Raw genomic sequence first — 26706 nt, 5'->3', positions numbered from 1 at the left:
AGTTGGCCCCATCAGCTAAGCAGCCCGCCCGACGCCCTGTTTGAATGTAAATACTTTGGAAAAGGCCTTTCCTTTTCTCTTCCTTGATGTGAGTCATTTATCTGGCTTGACTGGATTGTGGTGAAAGGATGCATTTTAGATGTTATTGAACCAGGCCCAATTCCCACCCTCGTCTCGTAACCTTCTATTGCTGATCCCTCACTTACCAGAGGAAACCAGCCAAACACGCTGGTGGACTTCCACTCCCTACTGCACTGTTCCAGAGCTGTAGGCTTTCACTTTATGATCACTGTAGTTTGCTTTCCTTATCTTAGTATGTTGTCTTTTAAAAGGTGTGGTGCATTTTGGTATCTTTTTTTTTTAATGCCATCCATGAAATTTTGTCGTCTACATTCCAGTTTAGGTAACAGGGCCGTAATTACACACGTGGACAGAGGTCCGGACCTCTACATTTTTTTAAATTTGAGAAAAAGTATAATTCCAATATATTTTGTACACAAAGAAAATCAATTGCGTCTAAAACATCTAAATATTGCTCCCAGCGTTGATCAAAGCTCAGAGCGCTTATTCTTGGTCTGACTGAGTTGTAATCTCGCCGGCCTCGTTGCAAGCGAGTGGAATCATGAACAGTGATTTGTTAGCCTGCGTCCCCCGGATTAGCTTTTTTAGCAGCACATCCACCACTCTCTCAAACGGTTAACTCTGCCTTATTGCAGCACAGGCTAAGGGCCTGACGTGAAATTAACGACCCCAGCTCGGAGTCGGCTCAAGTTGGCAAATGGGGATGCTGCTGACTGTGTGTTTGCGAGATGCAGTGGTGTGACCTGAAATGCACAAGGTCCTCTACTCCGAAAATTAATCCACAGATAAAATGGTAAACCGAGTTTGTTTCTAGTAATCTCTCCTCCTTCAGGCTTCTTCTTATTTGAACTTTATATGGCAATTGGCAACCAACTTTAAGGTGCATTACCACCACCAACTGGACTGGAGTGTGGACCTCAGCTCATCTTTCAATCACCCACGTGGGTATATGCTCCTAAACACCAATGAGGAGATGGGGGAGGCAGGATTTGCAGTGCTTAAAGTGTCACAAATAAGACCAAGTTCTATTTTAGCGCCTGGCTATGCAGATGCACGTGAGCAATGATTTGACTAACCTATGTGTAAATTCATTTTACAATGCGAGTGGTGTGGTCAGTATGTCGAGTTGGCAGCTCTGAGATAAAAATGCCTCAGGTGTGTTGTGTAATGTTTTCATCTGATTGTCAAACAAATCACTTCAAAAAGTAGGCTACCTGCACAGTTCCATCCATAATAATTTAGTATACTATAATTAATTTACTACTGGCTACTTTCACCCCTAATTTAGACAAATATCTTACCATTTCCAACATTTGGTAGGCCATATTACAATTTCCAACATTTGTTAGGCCATATTACAATTTCCAACATTTGTTAGGCCATATTACAATTTCCAACATTTGGTAGGCCATATTACAATTTCCAACATTTGGTAGGCCATATTACAATTTCCAACATTTGGTAGGCCATATTATAATTTCCAACATTTGGTAGGCCATATTATAATTTCCAACATTTGGTAGGCCATTTGTTTTGTCAACCTATAGTTCGATTACATGCAGCTTCTCTTCACAACTTGTTGCCCCAGAAGACAAAAACAGTTCCCACCGGAAAAACGTCTTACATTGATTTAAAATGAATGTATTAATCTAGCTAACACAGGATAAGTTGTCTGTTTTCGTTTAAGGACCCTTGAGAAAATGCAATGTCTCAAATAGTTGACAGATTGGGACTGTGCATCAATTTGACCGGTCTTAAGGAGTTGAAAACAACTGAACACGTTTCTGATAAGACTTCAGTTCGTCTTGGGTGCATATTTTGTTATGTGGTCTGCTTGCTTAAGTGTCAAAGATATACACATTAGATTCACATGTTCTCAAGAGATGCTTAAAGTGAGAACATTTCTCCACTACTCTTCCCGAGACACAATTATCATTTGTTGTATAATTTCACTGCAAGAAATGCATACTTCTGCAGGAGTTAATATATTACGCTACATGTGAGGTTATAGGCCTTTAGTCAGTGTCCAGAGTTCAGTTACTATTCCATTAAACCTATAAACTTAAATGAGGAATATTCTGTTTATTCATGGCTACAGGGATACTCATGAGCGGGATATCAAAGGTGCATGTAAACAGCTTATCCCGAATTAGACCTTAAGCGGGATATGAGCTACTATCTGGAATAATGTGTGCATGTAAATTTGGTCATTCTCTCCAAGTAAAGCGCCTGAGTTGAATGCCCATGAACAAGGATGACTGAAGTGTTTTATAAAAAAAAAAAATGGTTATACAGAGATGGATATCTGAAGACGCAGTTGTAAGAAATGTGCACTTGCGGTTCAGTTATTTGCCTTATCAACACCCACAATGCCTTCGTGGCTCACTGGCTAACCAGACCCCACACTACACTCTCCTCTACAGGCAGAGATTGGGTCATTTTAGCCCAATTTTTTTTCTTATTTTTTTCACACGGCCCAATCCCTGTAGAGCATCCCTTTTCACACAGCAAATCGTAAAACAATCCACTTGGTCAACCACCCCACGACATGTCTACAGAACCGTCTTGTGGAAACCAGGTCTCTTTACTTTCATGTTACGGTCCACCGTACACCTTTTTTATGGGATACGGAGGATCTAGTTTGTAACCTCTTTGGCATGTAACACACAACGCTAGCTCTCTACATTAAATTTCATTTCACTGAAATGCTATCGGATTCCTTTTTTTTTTTTATAAAAAAAAACCCATTTAAACAGCATATTTGCTGATTTCATAAGAGGCCCAGCGCAGCTATCTGCATACCCAGTTTATCACAGGAATGGTGGAGCACTAAAAACACAGACAGAAGAAGGAAAGGGTTTATGGATTTTGCATGTGTAATGCCATCACCTCTGCGTTGAGCTGTTGTATCTGAGTGACACTGAGACTTATCTTCAATCTTGCTCCATAAACACTCGAATGCAATGGATTGAGCTAAGTTTAGCAGTACTGTCAGTATAGAGATGTAGAACCAGTCATTTTTGGGGGGATTTGAATCTACTTCAGGGCATTTCACCTTTTGACATGGGAAAGAATTGAATTGGTTTGACTGGGAGTTCAAAACTTTGGGAGTACTGCTGTATAAATGAGCAATTAATTCTACATTGAAGTAGTAGCAAAGTGCAGTCAAAAATGGCCTATACGTGAAGTGATCCATTTTCACTCCCTAGAGCATCAGTTCAGGGATGCTGTCATATGCATTCCCGCTAGCGTTTATGTAGGAAACGATGTGTGTGCATGTTAAATGCGGAGGACACATTTCAGTTGAAGGCATTTAGTTGTGCAACTGACTAGGTATCCCACTTTCTTCAGGTTGAAGCTCTTCAGCCAACATTCGCTTTGTGTTTAGCTGTGTATGCTGATGGAAGTATTGAATTATATTATTGAAAGTGTTCCTGGGATTGTGTGTGCGTGCTTTGTGCTTGAGTGTACTCTCCAGATGGCCTCTGGCTCTGTCACTGCTCTGTGGAAGAATCTCCCTTTATTCCTAGAGGCTGTGATCATGCAACACATCTGTTACTTTGATTCTCTTCAAAACAATCAGTTTGAGTCAATCCACTGTCACTTCTTCTCTGGTTGTAAACCAGCGGGTGCAACCAGGCTTTAGTCACACTGGCTGTGATACAAAACTGATCTTATGCCCAGACAAATGAATATCAGACACACAACGTAAAACTTTAAAATGCCTCACCTTCGTTGTGTTTTTTGTCTCGATGCTATTTATACTGTGTGACTCAGTTGGTAGAGCATGGCAGGTTACAAGCACCATGACAGGTCGTCATTGTAAATAATCATTTCTTCTTAATTGACTTACCTGTATCAGGTGAATTATTTATTCAACTTTAAAACATAAATTTTTTTACAAAATTGTGGGTTCGCTTCCCGGGGCCACCCATACGTAAAAGGTATGCATGCATGACTAAGTCACTTTGGGTCAAAGCATTCTGATAAATGGTGTACTTCCACCTTTTTCTCTCCTAGTTTTCACTCTGTCAGGGTTTGAACTCCTATTTCTTTCTCCCCGCCCCCCCCTCATATTGCAGCCTGTGTATCAAAGCCCAGTGTTTACCCCCAGGCAGTGCTCTTTGGACTTTGATTTATGATTGAGCAGTGTAGGGCATGCAACAAAGATCAAATGTGTTTTGCCCCAAGATTTCATTCAAGTGAGCTTGAAAGAGTCACCGGCATGATAAGGAAGCTAAGGTGGCCAACGTGCCAAATGTTCACACAGCCCAATCAGCTTAAAAATGGATGTCAATTCAATTAATCCCTTTGATGTTTTTCTGAATCTTCTAATGCGCCTAAGACAGTCGGACTGCACCAGGGTTCTGGGGAATAAGTATTTTTGTCAAATGTCGACCTGGCTCTAACGTTGTTCGTCTCCCTCTCGCTCTCTCCAGGCCACGGACAAGAGAAAAGCTCTGGAGGAGACCAAAGCCTACACCACCCAGTCTCTGGCCAGCGTGGCCTACCAGATCAATGCCTTAGCTAACAATGTGCTGCAGCTGCTGGACATCCAGGCCTCGCAGCTGCGCCGAATGGAGTCCTCCATTAACCACATCTCTCAGGTCAGATCCGGAGTCTCTCATACACACACGCACGTACATATACCGTTTGTATGTGTATGGCCTCTTTCTGCAGTGACTAAGGTGCCTTTTATTGATTTAAATGTGTGACTGACTGAGTGTTTGTATAAATTATTGATGCTCCATCCCTCTGTGTGTTGCTCTTTCTCTCTCACTCACACCCTCTCATACTCTCTACTTTATGGCTGCGAGTGCAGTCTCACCCTGATTTGATCATCTCACTGTTGCCCCTTTGCCTCACCCTGTTATTCCAAACTGTGTGCCTGAGGCCACAGGCCAGACCACTGCCATTTGGAGGAGGTAAATCCGCCCGCTCATCCAATTAAGTCATTAAGGACTTGGCTCAAACAAAGGGACCAAGGACAAATTGCAGCTCACCAATGTGCCAAACCCTACATCATACTGTAGACTCATGCTTGGGAGTGTGGAAATGATGCAACCATTTAGTCATAGCCTTCAGGTCAAGTCTTGTTGGAATTGTGGTTGACTGGTTGCTTTCTTTCATGGTAAGAGAGAAAGAGAATAGAGAAGACACCTTTCCTCTATGTCTGAAATGTCCCAATGATTAAGGTAAGGTTACGACTCCTACAGTAAATCTGAAGTCTCTGATTTAACAATTCTCAGAAATGTAGATCTCAATAGAGTGAGAGGTAAATAACAAGAAATAGATGGAGAGAAGTGTAGGAGGTGAGGGAAAGCGTGATGGAGCATGAGCGAGTCGGTGGAAGACTGAGGTTGACTGAGAAATAGAGACAAAGAAAAAACACATGAACAGTCATGGACATGAGTCAATACTCACAGATGGCACACAGCTGACATCTATGTCACCAAAACTCCACTCCGTTCATGTCTCCATGACAGCGATCCCAGCCATCCCTGACGGTCATGAACCGGCAGAGGCAAAGAGAGCGTGATATTTGTTGAACATGTTCACCAGAGAGAAAATACTCATTCACTGCACTGGTTTGACTGAGTTGCTAAGCACAGCCTGCCACTCTGAAATGGAAAAAAAGCAAACAAGACTTAACAGACAACAGACCACCCATTGCACTTTTGACCCCCCTTCATTGTGTAAATACTATTATATTTCCCATCGGTTTCACTGTATTGACAAAAACAGGGGCTTCTCGTGTCTTTAGTTGCCATAGCATTGTGTGGTGTTGGTAACCATGGCAATATCTGGGTTGTTAGATGAGGGCATTAGGGGTCATGGTGGTTGAGGTGTTAAGAGTTTGTAAACGAGCATATTCCTCTCTCAACTAGTGGATGTATAGCTATGAATGGTTAGTATAGCATGCCCTTCTCTGAACGATACCAGTATGGTGATACTCGTTAGTATCGTGGCCAGGAAAGTGCTTTAGGAAAACAGCCCTAATGTTGGAAACTAATGTTGTCATCCAGAGTCACGTTTATTTTTCCAGCTATAGCACACACAATTTTACATACAGCAGGTTTTTATAGGACCAAATAGTTTTTAGTCTGCTTTGTGTTTTCATTTTTGCCATGGAAAACAAATGGTGATGCTGATATTGTCCAGGCCCTAAGTAATAGTATTTTATTTATCTTGCTAATTAACTAGATTAATAGCTAGCCATAATTAGCCTAGTCTCTCTGTGGCGGTCGGTAACATTTAAGATGAGGGGGGACTTATTTTTGGAGGGGCATACTAATGATACTCAAATTTTCCCTATACCCATCATGACGTAGCTACAACCTAGCCAATGAATGAAAGTTTACAATGTAGTTGCACAAGTTGAGAGAGAAATTTGAGTAATCAAGGTGACACATTCAAAACCGCCTTGCACACTCTTGCCTGCATCTAGCTGATCTAGGGTGTAATCCTTAGTGCAAACAATAGTTTCTATTGGACATATTCAGGTATGTTAATACCCGTTTCGTTTGCTCCAGTTTAAAAGGTTTTCAACAGAATTGGCAGAATGAATACTCCCCTGATCGAACACAGTTCACTTTCATAGCAGCCACATACAAACAGCATGATAATTTTGCTCGTTGTAGAATTCCTTCTCTCATCTGAGCTCTCCTCCTCTCACCTTTTCCCTTTGCTTGTGGACTTCAGTGCACAACACATCAGCTGTCTGTGACCAGGCGAAAAATCATATCATAACTGCTACACACAGCCTACATCGTTGTCACCATATTAGTTAACATCATAACATAGCTACTAGAATGCATAAGTAAACCTGTTACAATCATGCAGTACAGTCAGAAAGCAGTTAAGCAGTAACACCGGCGGGCCCCAGTGGCAATACATTTATAAAACCAAAGGCTTACCTTGACTTGGAAGAGTTCCAGTGTTGGATGGCCATAGCCAGCTAGCTAACATAGCATCCCTTTCTGTTTGAGTAGGCTAAACTAGCTAGCTGCATTCTCTAGCTAAGGGAACGTGGGGGATTTTTTAAAATATTTATTAAAATCTCTTGCTCTCTTTTGCTTCTCAATTTTTAAAGAAATTCATTTGTTCAAAACTGTTAAATATAGTCTTTCTTTCTGTTTCAGTCAACTACTCACCACATTTGATGCACTGCAGTGCTAGCTAGCTGTAGCCTATGCTTTCAGTACAAGATTCATTCTCTAATCCTTTGATTAGGTGGACAGCGTCAGTTCATACTGCAAGAGCTCTGATAGGTTGGAGGACGTCTTCAGGAAGTTGTCATAATTACTGTTTAAGTCTATGGAAGGGGGTGAGACCCATGAGCCTCCTAGGTCTTGTTTTGAAGTTGATGTATCAAGAGGAGGATGGAAACCAGCTGTCCTCTGGCTGAACCATGGTGCTACCCAACAGCGTGCTGTTGAGGCTACTGTAGACCTTAATTGCAAAACAGTGAGTTTCAATCAATTATTTGGTGACATTTGGGATATTGAAAGCTAGGAATGATGTGTAGACAACTAGAATGACATCCCTGACCAGTCGCTGTGGATTGATGTCCAATCTCTGTGGTAATAATCAAGTTAGTGCTATGATCCACAAGCTGTGGCTGTTTTTATCGCTCTCTTGTCCTGTTCAGAGATGGATCATTATAAAAACTAGCGCCGAGTTCACTCCCAGCTCGCGGGCAGACTGGAGAATAGCCCAGCTTACGTTCTGGTGGTGAATGGGAAATGAGGAGGAAAGACTGCGACACATTGCAAGCTCTTTTTAAAAGCTGAAGTGTGTGTGTTAGCTTACATCGATTCTGAGAATTCACTGTCAGGAAATGGACAATAGTGTAGGGATGTTGGTGCTCTGAGTGGGTTGTTTTCAAAACGTTACAAATCGCTTATTTCACTTGATCTCCCAACAGAGGAGGTCATCTAATTCTTGTCATAATTCCCTCAGTCATTCCTTTTAGATGCCAAGCTATGGGTGGTGGTGAGCCAGAATGTGGTGGTGGATGGGGCTGATGACTGATCCTCCTGGGCGTGGCGTGGTGTGGCCAGGCCTGGCGTCTGGAAGGTTAGCCCATGGTTAAGGAATAGGGAGTGTCCGCTGACTGGTGTCTGTGTGGGCACCTTCTCCCTCCCTCCCCATGGTTGCTTTCTGGCATCTACATCTAGCAATCAGTAGGCCTAATGCAGCGCATCCTGAGTTAAAGATGCAATTTGTATGATCGCATAGCCTTTAATGTAGCAGTCAAAGAATATGCTTCTGTGGGGGGGAAATGTGATGTTTAGAACATAATTTGAGGCTATACAGTTGCGTGTGTGTTGCTAAGTCGTTAGCTATTAACATTCATCGACTCTTGGTCTTCCCGCTGTGTACATGGCTATGCATGTTTCCTTACGCTGTATGTAGTGATGGTTGATTGTGTTCTAACCCTGCCAATGCTCTCACCGTTGCCGTTGATGAACAGAGTTTCCCTGCAGTATCTAGTAGTGATGGGGGGGAAATTGATAGTTGTATATCAGGATTTTTTTATTTTAGCAATTTATATTGTATCGTTTTGACTATCGCAATATGATTTTTGCGCTATTTGGCTGTACCTGCACCAAAATGTTTATTTTATTTTAACATCATAGCTTGTTCTCCAAAACTAGTTTTCATCATGGCTCTCTCTTGGCCCTCTGCAGCAGGCAGAGCATGCAGCATGTTGAGCAATGTGTTTGGAACATTGAATCGCAATAAAATCACAGTATCGAATAGCTATACATATACTTATACGTGAGAATCGCAGTACATATCGTATCGGCACCTAAGTATCGCGATAATATCGTGTCGTGAGGTCCTTTTGTTAATTCCCAGCCCTAGTATCTGAGGCTGAGGAGAGAATAGACTGGTGTCACCTTGTGCTGTGTGAGAAGCAGTGAACAGGGAGCGTTTTGTCTGTCCCAGCGTCAGAGCGGGCTTCACACAGAGAGAACATCACTCCGTCATACCCTGTGTTAATAGGAAAGTGTGTGTGTGCGTGCACGCATGTTTATTCATGCACAGTAAAGATGAGCATGTTTGAATATTTTCGTAAAGGGAGAAGCCCAGCTAGCGATGGTATCAGACTTCGCAGAGCTCTGTCTACACTGTGTACAAAACATTAGGAACAGCGATTTCCATGACAGACTGACCAAGTGAATCCTGGTGAAAGCTATGATCGCTTATTGTCACCTGTTCAATCCACTTCAAATCAGTGTAGATGAAGGGGAGGAAACAGGTTAAAGAAGGATTTTTAAGCCTTGACAATTGAGACATGGATTGTGTATGTGTGCCATTCAGTGTGGATGGGCAAGTACAATATTTAAGTGCCTTTGAATGGGGTATGGTAGTAGGTTCCAGGTGTGTCTAGAACTGCAACGCTGCTGGGTTTTTCATGCTTAACAGTTTCCTGTGTGTATCAAGAATGGTCCACCACCCACTGGACATCCTGCCAACTTAACACAACTGTGGGAAACATTGGAGTCAACATGGGCCAGCATCCCTGTGTAAGTCTTTCGACACCTTGTAGAGTCCATGCCCTGACAAATTGAGGCTGTTCTGAGGGCAAAAGGTGGGGTGCAACTCAATAAGAAGGTGTTCTTAATGTTTTGTACACTCCTCTGTATGTCAAACAGTGCATGTGAAAGCATCAAACAGAACACCACTCACTTGGCTGCCGTTTCATGAGGTTCCTCTGTGGCACGGATGCACTTGGGCCTGCCAGACAGCTAATTGAAGTCAGTGCTGCTCACAACGCTGAGTTATTCCATGCACCGAGAATCTGCCACACCACAACTCTATAATACATGGCTCTCGACAGTCGATTGTTTTGAGATTATAGGACTGCATGCATGTGACGCGTCTGTGCTACTTGGTATGAGCACAGCTGTGTGTGTGTTAAAAAAAAAAAATCTGGATTAAAATGGGGGTCAATGGCGGGGGTCAATGGCATTGTCACTGACCGAACATTTTTGCGGCCCTCCTGTTGACCGCAGTGACACGGTGTAGCTGTTTTAAATGACTTTTTAGTAATTTAGCAGACGCACTTATCCAGAGCGACTTACAGGAGGAATTAATTGCCTTGCACAAGGGCACATCGAGATTTTTTTTCCACCTGATTGGCTCGGAAATGCGAACCAGCGACCGTTTGGTTACTGGCCCCAAAGCTCCTAACCGCTAGGCTATCTGCTGCTTCTACACACAATTCTACATATCATGTCATGTGTCTGAGAATACATCTTTCAGTTTTAAAGGTAATTTACTTAAACACTGGCAAAATGAGTAGAATTTATGCTATCTGAGTGACTCAAACACAAAATCAATATTCCTGAATGCTTAACTTCTGGAATAGTTTTATAAATTTTAAGCTTATTTTACCAGGTAAGTTGATTTGAGAACACATTCTCATTTACAGCGACCTGGCTGACTAGATTTTATTTCGGTGATTGTGCGTTCTCAAAGATGATCTTATTATTTTTTTTAAAGATATAGGGCCATTATATTTTCTACATACTTGATATCTGGTTGTAGACGTTTTATATTGAATGTTTTTCCATCCCAAAATGATACAGATAATAAATAAACGTATGCGGCCCTGAAAGTGTCCCGCCCAAGACTTTTCTATGCAGAAAAACCCCTGCTGCCTGTGTGTGTGCTGCAGTGCTGACTCTGACCTCCCTCATGCTGCTGTGTGCTGGGCGGAGATGGATTTCATCCAAACAGGATATGAACTTCCACAGATGAGCGTATGTACGTGGCTGGGGGGGCCGGTGTTTCCTGCTAATCCCAATGCTTGTCAGTGTGTCCTTTCTCTGTCATGCGTGCCTTTCTCTATGTAAGCAACTGCACATAGGGTGGGGTTGGAATGGATGATGGATGTGTTGGTGTGTGTGTGTGTGGTGTGGTGTGGTGTGGTGTGTGTGTGTGTGTGTGCCTACATTATCAGGTCAAGAATGTCCTTACAAGGTAGGAAAACAAGAAACATTTTTGAAAAGTCAGGACTTTTTCCATTTCCTGAATTTGTTAAAATACTATTTTAGGTTTTAGGGACTTTGAAATAAAGCACTGCCATCCAGAGTGTAATCTCAGGCTGGTTATAGACATCTGTCACTCTCACAGCTAATCAGTAAATACGCAGGTGGTCATTTCTGAGTGGCACCTACTGTATATGGAGCATAGCCTCAGCTAATAGTCTTTAGCGGTCTACCTTTTTGGTGACGCTTCCGAGATATTTGTGCCCCGCCTGATATAAAGACCTAGGGAAAACACTGACTATGGCTTAGCTTTGAGGAACGGCATTTTGATTTCTGTCTCCTCTAGATGGGAATGTCCCACTGGTGTTCGTAGAGCCATGGGGAACAGTAGAGCGCAGGAAAATATGATTGGATCTAATTGAAGATGGTTTGTTACGCGGAGAGGACAGTTTTGGCAAGGATGAAGCTTTGAAGGGGGGAAGGGGAAAAGGGGTTAGAAGTTAACACAGAACAGGGAAGCTGGTCTGATGATGCTCTGATGATGCATAGGAAAACACCCTTACCCTACTCCAAATCATGCTATACTGACACTCGTGATGAATGGTGGACCATACAAACAAACAGGGCTTTTTCCCCGGTGAAATTTCAGGATTAATTGGGGAGTAAAAATGTGTTCCTTTTTTAAATTAAAAAATAAAACGTTTTATATTTTCAAGGTCCTCCCGAGTGGCACAGTGGTCTAAGGCACTGCATCGCAGTGCTAGCTGTGCCACTAGAGATTCTGGGTTCGAGTCCAGGCTCTGTCTCAGCCGGCCGCGACCGGGGGACCCATTGGGCGTCGCACAATTGGCCCAGCATTGTCCGGGTTAGGGGAGGGTTTGGCCGGCAGGGATGTCCTTGTCCTCTCCTGACACCGTAAGGGAGTTACAGCAAGACTGTAACTACCAATTGGATACCATGAAATTGGTGAGAATCTAAAAAAATATATATTTTAGCCATGGGATTACGTGGGTTAAATCTTCCAAGATGTCACAGAGGGTGCAATGAAGGACATGTCAGAAGGCTGCATTTTGGCAATTTAGCAAGTCTTTATTCATTTAAAAAATCTGATATGTTGAATTCTCCATGTGATCTATATTAAAAGGCACTTGATTTAATATAACATGCTTTTAAAATTCAATACTGGTGCACAAATTCTACTTAAAATATCAAAGGGTCGCAAAAGGCACTCATTTCAAGGAACAACCCACTTTTTAATTTTTTTTTAAATGTTCAATGTGAATGTGGTGCAATTGTGTAAAGTGGGACGTTTTAACCCAACCCAATATGCTAATGGAGCTTCTGCAATGCTAATATGGTCCATTCTGTACTTGAATTTGAGAGTCCAGTCTTTGACTTGATATTGGCGACATGCCTAGACTACATGGGAAAAATCACAGTAGGTGTTTTTGTACAGAAACCCCAAATGTGCTGTGTCCACAAACAAATGGTCGACCTTGGCATGTTGTCCCGACACTCTGATATACTGTTTTTCATTGATGGGAAAGACAATCTGCCTTAGTTTTCTCACACCGGACAAATAGTTAGCTGGTCTCTTCCGTCCCCCCTCTGCCCCCGGCTATGCAATATTGAAAGTGTTCTAGAGACCGGGTGTTAGATTCACCGGAAGAATTCTGTTTTTCTGAAGAGACTCTACACATGCTGCCAGATCCTGGTCTCCTAGAGGACTCCTTGAGTGGACATTTTGTCTCACTCGTTAGATGGAATCTCTCACATGATGTGCTGGGTTACACTAAATGCCCTGAGAAACGGGGCTCTCTCGGGGCTCCTAGACAGCCGTGATGGCTCGCACCGCAGAGGGCATTCAGTGCCCTGAGAAACATACAGAAGCCAGGCTATAGGTTTGTCTTTGAGTGATCTGTCCTCCCCTTTCCGGAACCGCTATTGTTTGTCTCACACCACAGATAGATGTGCTTGTTAAAGTTGGCAAAAGCCAGACACGGTGAGAGTTGTGATAGATCTTTGTTGTAACTCGTTGTCTTCTGCCATCTGTGAAGATACCGCGGCCTTAAATCGCATTAAGTTAACATATGGAATTGTTTTACGATGGTCATGAAAGGCATCATTTAGTCATTTGATTTTGAATTTTAGGACTCCTGTATGTATAAAAAAAAATGTTATTTGAGGAAACATTGAATTTGGCCTTTACTGCTATAGCTCATAGATACACATCTGTACATGGAAAAACAGACAGCCCACCCCCAAAAAAATCACAGGGCAAGTGTTTTTGAAGGGTCTGTACTACATCTGACAGAGAGAAATAAGAAAACGTAAAAAATAAATAAATGTTTACACACATTTGGTCACCGTATCCACCCTTTTTTTACCCCCTATGCATGTTGGGCCATTTGGTCAGACCCTTCCTGGGTTACCTTCAGACGATCCCCGTAAGCTTGTGTGCATCATAGAGCAAAACAACCGACACCTTTGTGCTCGCGAGTCTCCCCTTTCGATATTGGTGGCATTAGTTTGTTGCTCCAACCATTCGGTCTGGACAGTTGATTTTTCCGAGAAGACCTCTTCAAAATTAGGACATCTGCGACAGAGTTCAGACTGCCGGAAAAGCTTGTGGATGTCGAAGAGTAAAACAACTGACACTGCCCTGTTCGCGAGGGTCATCTTTCGATGGTAATGACTTATTAGTTTGTAGCTCAAACGGTTCGGGTTTTAGATACCACCCAACAAAAAAAGTATCTCTCCAGGAAGCTGCTGACTCTGCCAGTTTGTTGAAACATCTGGGCATTGCAGTTTTCTCTCTCTCTGTCCAAATATAATCATGTATGGTTAAACTCTATTATTAACCATTGGCACATTTGTCCAGTTGAGCTAACCACACACACACACACACACACACACACACACACACACACACACACACACACACACAGTGGCATGAAGGGCATATTTGTCCGTTAATGTTCACCCAGCCCAACCGTATGGCTACAGATCTGTTGGATTTCTGTCCGTCCATGGATTTGTGCAAAGCTGCCGTTTTTATTGCGGCGATCATCCTCCGACCACGCTGCCAAAGCGCTGAAAGTGCCATTTTTCTTTCTGTCAGTTACAGCAGTGAAGCCAACTCTCTGCAGCATATCAAAGTATGGAGATTCTCATTTTTCTATCTCTCTCTCTCTCCCTGATTTCTACAGAACAGTGTGTGTGTACGGTATGTCTGAAGACAGATGTCAAGCCAGGTTTACGAAAGGCTCTGAAATTCCATTCCCGGTTCTTTGATTCTCTGCCCTGCCTGTGTGAGATTTATAATCCCCCTGCTGATGTGGAGGGCCCTTGTGTAAATGTGTCAATTCTCTCCCCTGCTCCCCCCCCCCCCCCCCTCCCCACTGTCTGAGGAATCAGTTGAGGTGTAAATCAATATAGAGAGGGAGGGAGACCGGGGTCAACAACCCCACCAACCCCATTAGTCTGAGACATCCTCCAGCCGGGATCCATCATCACACTGTGTATGGGATTCCACTTATACTAGTCTTTACCACTTGGGGGAACTAGTTACAGCAGACATTTTGAACCATGTTCTGAGCTTGTTTCTCACAATATTAAGAGAAAGTACTCTTGACAATTCTTCACTGAAGTAGTTTCTTGTTGCTGCTACGAAGGACACGACAAGCCCACATAGCAACCACAGTGTTGGTGTACAGCGAAAAGGTTGACCAGCCACCCACAGCCCAAATGGAAGGGATTACTTCCTCATCTTCAAAAAATGACATTTGCTTTAATGTCCTGAAATAGCCACGGACTCCAGCTGGTAGAGGTATGATGGGGAAGGAATGAACTGGCAGCAAGACAAATGGTGACCAAGGTCCTCCAATCATGGACGAGGGTGACTATTCACTGGGTGTGAGGTGGGTGAGTGGAAAGAGAGGAGGGGCAGAAGGAGAGGGAAAAGGCTGAGCGGGATGAGGTGAGTGGGGGGGGGAAATGGAGCATGATGGAAATCAAAAAGCAAAGGAAGGCAAGAAAAGAGGACAAGAGGAGAGGTTGACGAAGAGGAGGAGAGGGAGAAGAATGAAGGTCCAAGAGATAAGAAGTAGAGAAAAGGGAAATAGGGAGGAGCTCCTTCATTTCCACACGGACACATTTGCACTCACACATTCCTAAAGGCTTGTTGACAGAGAAGGCCAAACCAATGCTGCCCAGTGTGTTCTGGGATAGAAGCGAGCTGACTCGGGGCATGTGGATGACAGTGATTGAGAACACATGTGAATCGTCCTTCCAGCTGGGCAAGGTCTATTCAGCAGAACTCCAGACAGCCTCCTGAAGTACAAACGCAAATCGGCTGGTATTGTGCTCAGCTGTAGACCTGAAAAGGTTCTTTTTTTATTTAGCTAGTTCAGCACTGGTCAGCAAAAGTCATTCTGAAAAACATCATTGATTGAACTCTTTGTCTGGTTTGAGACTGGAAGGGAAAAGCTATTCACCATGCATTCCCATTTAAGCTTTCCACAATACTAGTTTAACATTCATGAGGAAAGGACTTTTGGTGTGGATGTGTGACGGAGCAGCCAGTTTGATACTGAACGGGGAAAAGCCCATCTCAATCGGCAGACATTTTGATTGAGCACACACCAATTGCGGTCGAAATCCTTTTTTAAAGAAATCCCTAATACTTTGTCTCTCAAAGTCTTAACACTTGTGTAACATTTGTGAGCCGTACTTCAGCAAAGCTATTTTCTTCTCTCACAGGAAGGGTATGAACTTCCTCCCGATGCCAGCTGCGCTGCTGTTTGTGCTACTCTGTGTACTCTGATAAGGAGCGTTAGTGCATTCTAACATCATGGGTCAGTTTCCAAGTCTAGCTGCGGTATATCCCTGACAGGTTCTTTTGCTATGGTCCTAGTTTTTCTTCTGCGCGTTGTTCACTTCCTACAGCTGAACTTTTCCAGAAGCCTCTAAAGAGGTTGTTAAATTAATAATCATTGCGGGAACAACTTACTGTAACTGTATCCACAAGTAGCTTACCACTTGGTGACAAGTGACAACTGCCGTTGAGTCATCCTACTAACAAAACAGTGATTTCTCAAACCACCAAGCCTGTTTCTTTTTACAATGGAATCTAACCCAACAGACATTTATTCCCCCCCCCCCCCCCCCCAGACATTGCTCTGTTGTGGGTGCCGAATAGGGCGAGGTAAGGTCATAGACTGGACTGTTGGAATACGGCCAGGAACACTTAACTCCACTCCTCCGACCATCAGTCCTCACTGCTCTCGGCAAACCACTCACTGAACCTCTTGATCTAACTGAGAATTGATTTCCTGGGACCAGTGTTGAGGTTATTTTATTTTCCCAGTACCCCGGCGTTCATAATTCAGTGTTGGCGAAAGCCTGCTGTAAACCTTCCCTGTCTCTTTTCTCAGTTATTGGATGTTGAGTTTGAAAACAGTCTTATCACTCTAATGGTAGACCAGCATGTTTTGGAGGATGTTTGGTCCACGGCTCAGTGCCATACACATTGAAGGGTTTGTTGGACTAGACCTTTTGAATAAAGTGCACTTATGTCCTGCCGTCCAATCACAAGTCATAATGGACTACTGTACTCGACCTCACCCCCTTTCTCCCTTTAACTCATACAAATACACAAGGCATTTTGAAGATAATATTGTTTCTTTATGGATCATGGGGAGGATTTGTATGGGAGCAAATATTACGCATGCGCTGGTAATGAAGTAACTACCGGTATACAGAAGTAGATGACGCCAACTTATTGTTACGACGCTAACAGTGCAAACGCTACCTAACAAACTCTAGTTAATTCTCTCTTCTCCGAGATAAGGGAGACTCAAAGTCCAGAGTCCTGTCTGTCTGTGGCATGAATGGAATCCTCTGTCTGTTGGCTCCGGCCAGCATTCCCTCCCCTGAGAAAACCGTTGGTTTGACTACCCGGCCGGCCCTCGGCTGACATTGGTCCCCTTTCATCTCCTCGGAGGAAGATAATTTCCTCTATGGCTCTTCTATACCCGATTGGAGCCCGGGAAAGGAGAGAATGGGAAAACGTTGACATTTGACGGTGATCATTTTTGATAGACTTCATGGTGGTTGTGATGGTTGTACTTGTTGTGATGGGTAGAACTGTGACTGATCACCATCACTTGCCGAACTGAACAGTTCTCTCTCCTCCTTAGACGCTGTGAGAAAATCCCTGTTGCTTGAACATGAAAACAATCCAATCAAAAAGGGAATCTTGAAAAGAATGACTGTTCCCCTCCAGCTGATAAGACTGAGCCTTTCATAGCTCTTCTGCACCCCTTCACAATACTCTGCTCTCATTACTATCAGTCTGCATGGGATCTTTGATATCTCCAGCGTCTTTCTCAGTCTTTGGAAGCAGCATACTTCAGGAAACAGTCTCGACACAGTACAGTGATGACAAACAACCTCAGACAAATCTCAAAGAACCGTCACACCCCGGGTTCTTACGGCTGAAGAAGGCCCAGTGCTTCCCTGACTCGTAATGTAAGTGTAGTTGGCAGAGAGTTTGAGTGTCGCCCTGAAATTCAACGGTGCATACTGTGTGGCGTGGTCCTCTGGGAAGGGTCAACTTTAGAGATCCTCTGTGTGTGTGTGGGCCTTGGTTAGACCTGGTTCATACCGCAGTGTGTGCACATGCATACCTCCAAACTATTCACACACACACACACACACACCAACACATTCACTCTCACTCACAACAAACTTTCTCCCACTCTTTCGCTCTCTCTCAAGCACACACACTTTGTTGCTATGCAAATGCCCATGGGTCTTAAACAGAAGTGGTGGACTGGAGCCTATAAATGAAAGGATGAGACAATTAGTCAGTTTTAAAGAGCAGTAGGCGATTTATCAAACAGCCATCATTTACAGAAGCAAAACACTCCTTTCTCTTCATGAAACTTCAATAATGTATCTCATTTTGGCCTTGGGCTTCATTGTTTTATCAGCCTTCTAACATTGAAGATTTAGTTATAATGGATCGAAATATTCATTGTAGGACCCTGTGTATTTAGATTTGATTATACTGACGTATGAATCAAGTATAGGTTTCTGTGTCTTTAATGAATGCACATGCTTTATGCCTGTAGTTAAAAAAAAATAATAATATTGGATTCTCAAATGATTGCATTGCTAGTAGACCTTATTCCTGGTGCTTTGCTGAGTTTAGATGGTACAAGTCATCCATTGAAATAGCCGGAGGCTTACTGTTTCAAGAGGGCACATACGCTACCTACCTTCCTAAATGATAATATCCGGGAATCACCATAACTCAATGAGTTATTGGTGGTAGAAGTGAGTTGTCTTCACCGTAGTCTTTGTTCATTTGTGACGGCCTTGAACAACATGTCACTAACGGTTTTGGAGGGAAGCCAAAGGCATCATGGTCTGTACATAGCGGGTCATTACGGCTCCTGTTCGGCTTCCATTATGCACTGTAATTGATTTTACTGGTGTGTACCAGCTACGTAAAGGGATTGCGAGCTTGGTGATGAAAACCGCCACGACATGATTCAATTAAACCTGCTTTAGTTACTATATGACAAGGTTGTAATTCAATCAAAGGTCCCTGCTCTATGTCCCACAGCTCTTGTATAAGGCACTTATCATGTCTTCCCACCCCCCTCCCCACCCCCTCCCGTGTCTCTAGACGGTGGACATCCACAAGGAGAAGGTGGCCAGGCGAGAGATCGGGATCCTCACCACCAACAAGAACACGTCGAGGACCCACAAGATCATCGCCCCTGCCAACATGGAGCGGCCGGTCCGATACATCAGGAAGCCCATCGACTACAACGTGCTGGACGATGTGGGCCACGGGGTCAAGGTGAGCTTCGTGTCTCCTGTCGTTCTCTCTTTATCCCTCGTCTATGTTTTGTTTAGTATTCCAATGGTTCTCCATCTGTTCTTCTCTCTCTCCTTTAACACGCTCTGGATTCGTCACCTTATTTCTATACACCTCTTTTACATTTTTCTGTCACTCTCCCTCCGTGTGTGTTTATTTTCTTCTCTCCACTTTCTCTCTCTCTGTTTGTTTAGTTCCCTTTTATCCCCTCCCCTTTACCCCTTATCCTTGTCTTTCTCCCTCTTCCTCCTTCTCGCTCTCTTTGTCTTTCTCACCGTCTCATTTTCATCCATAGAATACACATAGCTGACCATGCAGGAATATTCTCTGTTGGATCCAGGGCGGGGGGTTGGAATCAACTAAGGATTGATAGAATTGATAGCTTTCTAAAAAAACTGAGCTACACTTAGAGAGCTCTGTGAAAAGGGTGAGTAAAGGGGTTGTTCCACCATTTAGGCGTCTTTTTGAGTAGTGTAACTTGGTGTAGGGTGTCCACCCACTCTGGCCAGAGTGCACTTTGATGATGAAATTGGTACTTCCTTTTGTTATAAAATACATTTTACCAAGACACATATGCTTCTTCATGTTCCGAGTCATTTGGTAGGTTCTTTCTCTAGCATATCATTAACATTATATCTGAAAAGTCGGACTTCGTAACCTAATACATCCGATAATTAGCACTGAGCACTGTTGACTGAGCTGTGCAGGTTCCTCGCAACCGCTTATGAGGGTTTAAATGTTGTGGTCGTTCAACGTTGTTTCCGTAGGTCATTAAAAGTCAAATTAGGATGACACGAGCTGAATTAAATGTAAAAGGATTTGAAAATAAAAAGATTATGCAGTATACGCTCCGTGCTCTGTTGAGAGACGCTTGTTTTTGTTAGAAGTCTTAGAAAAATAAAAGGAACTTGGAATTAATATGTTCTAAAATATGAAAATACTACGTCATGTCTCAATCAATATCCATTTTACCTCTATTGTTTTATCTTCTGCGGATTCGAGGAGAAATATGATGAGTTCAACAGAAAGTGAGCCTGTCAGGTAGCCAGTAGCCTTTATTCTTGCACAGAAACCTGCCTAGCTGACTCAGTGCAATTTAAAAGTAGTTTTTTATCTGGCCTCCATTGATTTAATCACCCTAACTCTGGCCATCATACAAGGCTAAAAATTCCAATAACTTTTGAACGGATTATGATTGAGACGTTTAATTTTCTAATAGGATTATCTACACAATTAACATTTTATTTTACCCATCAAAATATGCATTTTTGATTGGAGATACTACTTTATTTCACCTCATTTTAACATACTGTCAAAGGGTATATGTAAAAAAAAAAATGTAATCTTCGGAAATTAATTTGTCAAAGCAACAAAATAACTAGTGTTTTACAATGATGGTGAAAACTTGTGGTTGTGGTCAGAAATTAAGTGGGTTAAAATCTTCCTAGAAGTCACAGAGGATGCACAGAGGGACATGTCAAAATGTAGAATTTTGGCAAGTCTTTATTCATGTCAAATAAAATTTTATTTGTCACATACACATGTTTAGCAGATGTTAATGTGAGTGTAGCGAAATGCTTGTGCTTCTAGTTCCGACCATGCAGTAATATCTAACAATTTGTTGTTTGTTCGATATAAAACCTCTGATTTATTGAATTTTCCATGTCGTCTATATTAAAGGCACTACATTTAATTTACCAGGCTTTTAAAATTCAATATTTGTGCACAATTTCTAGTTCGCAAAAGGCACCCATTTCATGGAACAACCCGGAGATTAATTTGAGACTTTTTAAAAGCACTTACTTCTGAACCGCCCTCGTGATCAGTTTCTCCTATTTCTCTCTGATATTGAGCTGGGCTCTCAGATCTAGAGAGTAACAATTTAATGAAGCCATGGTAACACTGAAATATTGTTTTCTTTTCAAGTTTCTTTCAAAGCATTCTCTCAAGACTTGCGTTCTTTAAATGCAGCCCATACTTTGTTGCTGGCAAACAAATTATCGAGTAGTAGAGGTCCTAGGGTTAATGTTAAAGGTCATATAGGCCATTATGACAGCGGCTTCAGAGCCCCGATGACCGGGGCCATTTTGTCACCCCAATCTCCCCTCCGATTGTAACCCCCCCATAAATCAATCAATCGCTGCTGTCGGGCAGATTGGATTAAGTGGCCACCGTTGTCAACCAGTAGAAGGGATGGTCAATGATAAGGTAGGATAAAAGCCATCATGTCACTCTCAATTTACAAGCCCACAAATCACATAGGACTTGTATGTCACAACAGAGTGTGTGTGTGCGCGCTGATGTAAACTGAAAAGGCATCAAATAACCATGTTAACCACCATGGCGCTCTGTCATGTCATAATGTCCACACATAGGTGACAAATCATGGTTGGTCTAAATGACTGTACGCTGTTATAACACTATCAAGATACCTGTCATATTACATTGTGACAACAGAAAGATGATTGAAAACTGAATAAAGAGTAATGTACCGTAAGCTTTGATTTAGCGATGGAACATCATGTTTCGACTTCAGTCCATCTGTTTGAAGTCTGCTGATATTTCAAATGCCCCTTTGTCAACAAGTGCAGAGTGAAGGTTTATGGCGCCTTAGAATGATCTACTGTAGGTTTATTCCACCATTAAAGGTTCTCACTCCTTCTCTTTCACATTATGGAACCCATTACCATTATATGCATCCTTACAAGAATCATTTGATGTTTCCATTTGGAGGACCTAACACCCACTTGTCCCACTGGGTGTAATCCACACTGATTCATTGTGCAGTACACGTCTGGTGGTTGTGAATGGGGGATTAGGCTAGAGGCTGTTAAGAGTGGGAGGGACTACGCGCGCACAGAACCTCACTCACTCACTCACTCACTCACTACATAAGGCCTGGGATGGCATTTATTACCCCTCTCCTCTCACAGCCCAGAGCGGAAGTCAATATTTAACATCAATACTCTGCATTAACTGATATTCTGCCTACAATAACAGAAGGGGGGTGGGGGGGGGGGGGGGGGTAGCAGAAAGCTGTTAGGGCCCTATAGAATCACTATGCCATGCTTTACTTACTGACCATAATCAATGCTGCCAAGATGGCAGTTTGAATCATGTCTAATCTCCAGCCAACTGTAAAACTGGCCACATGAGTCTGTGTTTAGATACCACACATTCATTTAAATCATGTGTATTTGTATGACTAAATGTGTTAATAAAAGCTTTTAGTAAGTAAACATTAACAAAATGCATAATCTTGTATTATTAAAGGTCCAATGAGGCTGTTTTTTTTATCTCAAAATCAAATCATTTCTGGGCAAGAATGAAGTACCTTACGGTTATTGTTTTACATTACAATGGCCAAAGAGAAACTAAAGTAGCTTCTTAGCAAGTTTCTCAATAAAGAATTTTGCTTGGACTGTCTAGGAGTAGTTTTGAAAATGACCTGTTATTGGCAGAGCAGTTAGGAACTATATTTTCAAACAACACATGCTTCCCACAGTTGTCAAGTTGGCTGGATGTCCTTTGGGTGGTGGACAATTCTTGATACACACGAGAAACTGTTGAGCGTGAAAACCCCAGCAGTGTTGCAGTTCTTGACACTAACCGTTGCCCCTGGCACCTACTACCATACCCTGTTCAAAGGCACTTATATTTTTTGTCTTGACCATTCACCCTCTGAATGACACAGTGCATTTGTGAAGTATTCAGACCCCCTGACTTTTTTCACATTTTATTACGTTACAGCCTTTTTCTAAAATGGATTGAATAAAACATTGGCCCTGTCAATCTATACACCATACCCCATAATGACAAAGGGAAAACAGGTTTTCATACATTTTATTAAAAACTAACAGAGGGAGGTGACCAAGAACCCGATGGTCACTCTGACAGAGCTCCAGAGTTCATCTGTGGAGATGGGAGAACCTTCTAGAACGACAACCATCTCTGCAGCACTCCATCAATCAGGCCTTCATGGTAGTGTGGCCAGATGGAAGCCACTCAGTTAAAGGCACATGACAGCCCGCTTGGAGTTTGCCAAAAGGCACCTAAAGGACTCTCAGACCATGGGAAACAATATTCTCTGGTCGTATGAAACCAAGATTTAACTATTTGACCTGAATGCCAAGTGTCATGTTTGGAGAAAACCTTGCACCATCACTACAGTGAAGCATGGTGGTGGCAGCATCATGATGTGGGGATGTTTTTCAGAGGCAGAGACTGGGAGACTAGTCGGGATCAAGGGAAAGATTAACAGAGCAAAGTACAGAGATCCATGAAAACCTACACAAGAGCGCTCAGGACCTCAGACTGGGGCAAAAGGTTCACCTTCCAACAGGACAATGACCCTAAGCACACAGCCAAGACAACGCAGGAGTGGCTTCGGGACAAGTCTCAATGTCGTTGAGTGGCCCAGCCAGAGCCCAGACTTGAACACGATCTAACATCTCTGGAGAGACCTGAAAATAGCTGTGCAGCGAGTCTCCCCATCCAACCTGACAGAGCTTGAGAATGTCATACCCAAGAAGATTCGAGGCGGTAATTGCTACCAAAGGTTCTTCAACAAAGTAATGAGTAAAGAGTCTGAATACTTATGTAAATGTTATATATATATATATATGCTACAATTTCTAAAAACAGTTTTTGCTTTGTCATTATGGGATATTGTTTGTAGATTGAGGGGGAAAAAACTATCCATTTTAGAATAAGGCTGTAACAAAATGTGGAAAAGGTCGGGGTCTGAAAACTTTCCGAATGCACTGTATACACAATCCATGTCGCAATTGTCTCGGCTTAAAAATCCTTCTTTAACCTGTCTCCTCCCCTTCATCTACACTGATTTGAAGTGGTATTAACAAGTGACATCAATAAGGGATCATAGCTTTCACCTGGATTCACCTTGTCAGTCTATGCCATGGAACGAGCAGGTGTTTTTAATGTTTTGTGTACTTAGTATATGTGACAATACGTAATGTATGTACAGTACCGGTCAAAAGTTTGGACACACTTACTCATTCATGGGTTTTTCTTTATTTTCTACATTGTAGAATAATAGTAAAGACATCAAAACTATGAAATAACACATATGGAATCATGTAGTAACCAAAAGTGTTAAACAAATCAAAATACATTTTCTATTTGAGATTCTTCAAAGTAGCCACGCTTTTGCCTTGATGACACCTTTGCACACTTGACATTCTCTCAACCAGCTTCATGAGGAATGCTTTGCCAATAGTCTTGAAGGAGTTCCCACATATGCTGAGCACTTGTTGGCTGCTTTTCCATCACTCTGCGGACCAACTCCTCCCAAACAATCTTAGTTGGGTTGAGGTTGGGTGATTGTCATCTGATTGTCATTGAGGCCATGCCCTCTGATGCAGCACTGTATCACTCCCCTTGGTCAAATAGCCCATACACAGCCTGGAGGTGTGTTTTGGGTCATTGTCCTGCTCTTTTGCACACCAGTATTTCTACTTGCACATCCTCATCTGCACATCTATCACTCCAGTGTCAATTGCTGAATTGTAATTACTTTGCTACTATGGCCTATTTATTGCCTTACCTTCTTACTCAATTTGCACACACTGTATATAGATTTCTACTGTGTTATTGACTATGTTTGTTTATCCCATGTGTAACTCTGTGTTGTTTTTTGGTCGCACTGCTTTTTAAAATCTTAGCCAGGTCGCAGTTTTAAATGAGAACTTGTTCTCAACTGGCCTACCTGCTTAAATAAAGGTGGAAAAAAAACATTTCAAAAAGTTGATGTTGAGATGTGTCTGTTAGTTGAACTCTGTGAAGCAGAGGTAACGCTGGGTCTTCCTTTCCTGTGGGGGTCCTCATGAGAGCCAATTTGATTGGTGTTTTTTGTGATTGCACTTAAAGAAACTTTCAAAGTTCTTGTCTTTGCTTATTTGAGCTGTTCTTGCCATAATATGGACTCAGCCCTATTTGGTAAAAGACCTTCTCTATACCACCCCTACCTTGTCAAAACACAACTGATTGGCTCAATCGCATTAACAACAGATGAAAATCCACAAATAAACTTTTAACAAGGCACACCTGTTAATTAAAATGCAATTCAGGTGACTATGAGTTGGACCGCAGAGTAAAGGAAAAGCAGCCAACAAGTGCTCAGCATATGTGGGAACTCCTTCAAGACTGTTGGAAAAGCATTCTTCATGAAGCTGGTTGAGAGAATGCCAAGAGTGTGCAAAGCTGTCTTCAAGGCAAAGGGTGGCTACTTTGAAGAATCTCAAATGTAAAATATATTTGGATTTGTTTAATTTTTATTTTTTTTGCTTACTACATGATTCCATACGTGTTATTTCATAGTTTGGATGTCGTCACTATTGTTCTACAATGTAGAAAGTAGTACAGATATAGAAAAACCTTTAAAAAAGGTCTATTAACTACGCTGAACAAAAATAAACGCGACATGTATAGTGTTGGCCTCATGTTTCATGAGCAGAAATGAAAGATCCCCAACATTTTCCTTACGAACAAAAAGCTTATAGCTCTAAAATATTGTGCGCAAATTGGTTTACAATCCTGGTGGTGAACATTTCTCCTTTGCCAAGTTAATCCATTAACCTGACAGGTGTGTCATATCAAGAAGCAGATTTAACAGCATGATCATTACACGGGTACACCTTGTGCCACACTAAAATGTGCAGTTTTGTCTCACAACACAATTCCACAGATGTCTCACATTTTTAGGGAGCATGCAATTGGCATGCTGACTGCAGGAATGTCCACCAGAGCTGTTTCCAGAGTATTGAATGTTTTCTTTACCACTTCAGTGGGCAAATGCTCACCTTTGATGGCCACTGGTATGCTGGAGAAGTGTGCTCTTCATGGATGTTTCAACTGTACCGGGCAGATGGCAGACAGTGTGTATGGTGTCGTGTTGGTGAGCAGTTTGCTGATGTAAACAGAGTGCCCCATGGTGGCAGTGGGGTTATGGTATGCGCAGGCATAAACTACTAATAATGAACACAATTGCATTTTATCGATGGCAATTGAAATGCGCAGAGATGCATTGACGAGATCCTGGTGCCCATTGTCGTGCCATTCATCAACCACCATCACCTCATGTTTCAGCATGATAATGCACGACCCCGTGACGCAAGGATCTGTACATAATTCCTGGAAGCTGAAAATGTCCCAGTTTCTCCATGTCCTGCATACTCACCAGACATGTCACCCATTGAACCTGTTTAGATTGTTCCGGAACGACGTATACGACAGCATGCTCAACAGCCTGATCAACCGTATGTGAAGGAGATGTGTCGCGCTGCATGAGGCAAATAGTGGTCAAACCAGATACTGACTGGTTTTCTGATCCACGGCCCTACCTTTTTTTTTTACAAGGTATCTGTGACTAGCAGATGCTTATCTGTATTCCCAGTCATGTGAAATCCATAGATTAGGGCCTAATGAATTAATTTCAATTGACAGATTTCCTTATATGAACTATAACTCAGTTAAATCTTTGAAATTGTTGCATGTTGCGTTTAAAAAAAATATATTTTCAGTGTAATTTACTGCATGGTGAATGAAGGCCAAAACTCCCTCCCACCAAATAGGCAGAAATTTCAGGTGGTATTTTCCAACAGCTCTTACACTAAAACAGCATAATCATAGTTTTCACAATTTCACAGTATTATTCCAAACTCGTACTGTGGAAATATCTATAAAACACTGGAAAATCACGGTTTTGACTGA

At 42.4% G+C, this 26706-nt stretch overlaps 1 protein-coding gene across 23 annotated transcripts in view; it reads left to right on the top strand.

The window, feature by feature from the left end:
* Window positions 1–26706, top strand: part of LOC109899388 (abl interactor 1) — a 65378-nt gene that overhangs the window by 13146 nt on the left and 25526 nt on the right. For all 23 annotated transcript variants that reach the window (XM_031836120.1, XM_020494584.2, XM_020494582.2 and 20 more), the window contains exons 2-3: window positions 4521–4688; window positions 18781–18957. In XM_031836120.1, coding sequence (XP_031691980.1) covers window positions 4521–4688; window positions 18781–18957 — 345 coding nt within the window. The remainder of the gene's footprint in view (window positions 1–4520; window positions 4689–18780; window positions 18958–26706) is intronic.

The sequence above is a fragment of the Oncorhynchus kisutch genome, linkage group LG11, assembly GCF_002021735.2.
Source record: "Oncorhynchus kisutch isolate 150728-3 linkage group LG11, Okis_V2, whole genome shotgun sequence".
In the NCBI taxonomy this organism is placed as follows: Eukaryota; Metazoa; Chordata; class Actinopteri; order Salmoniformes; family Salmonidae; genus Oncorhynchus; species Oncorhynchus kisutch.
Note: the sequence above shows the minus strand (reverse complement) of the source record. Positions and strands in the feature narration are given on the sequence as shown.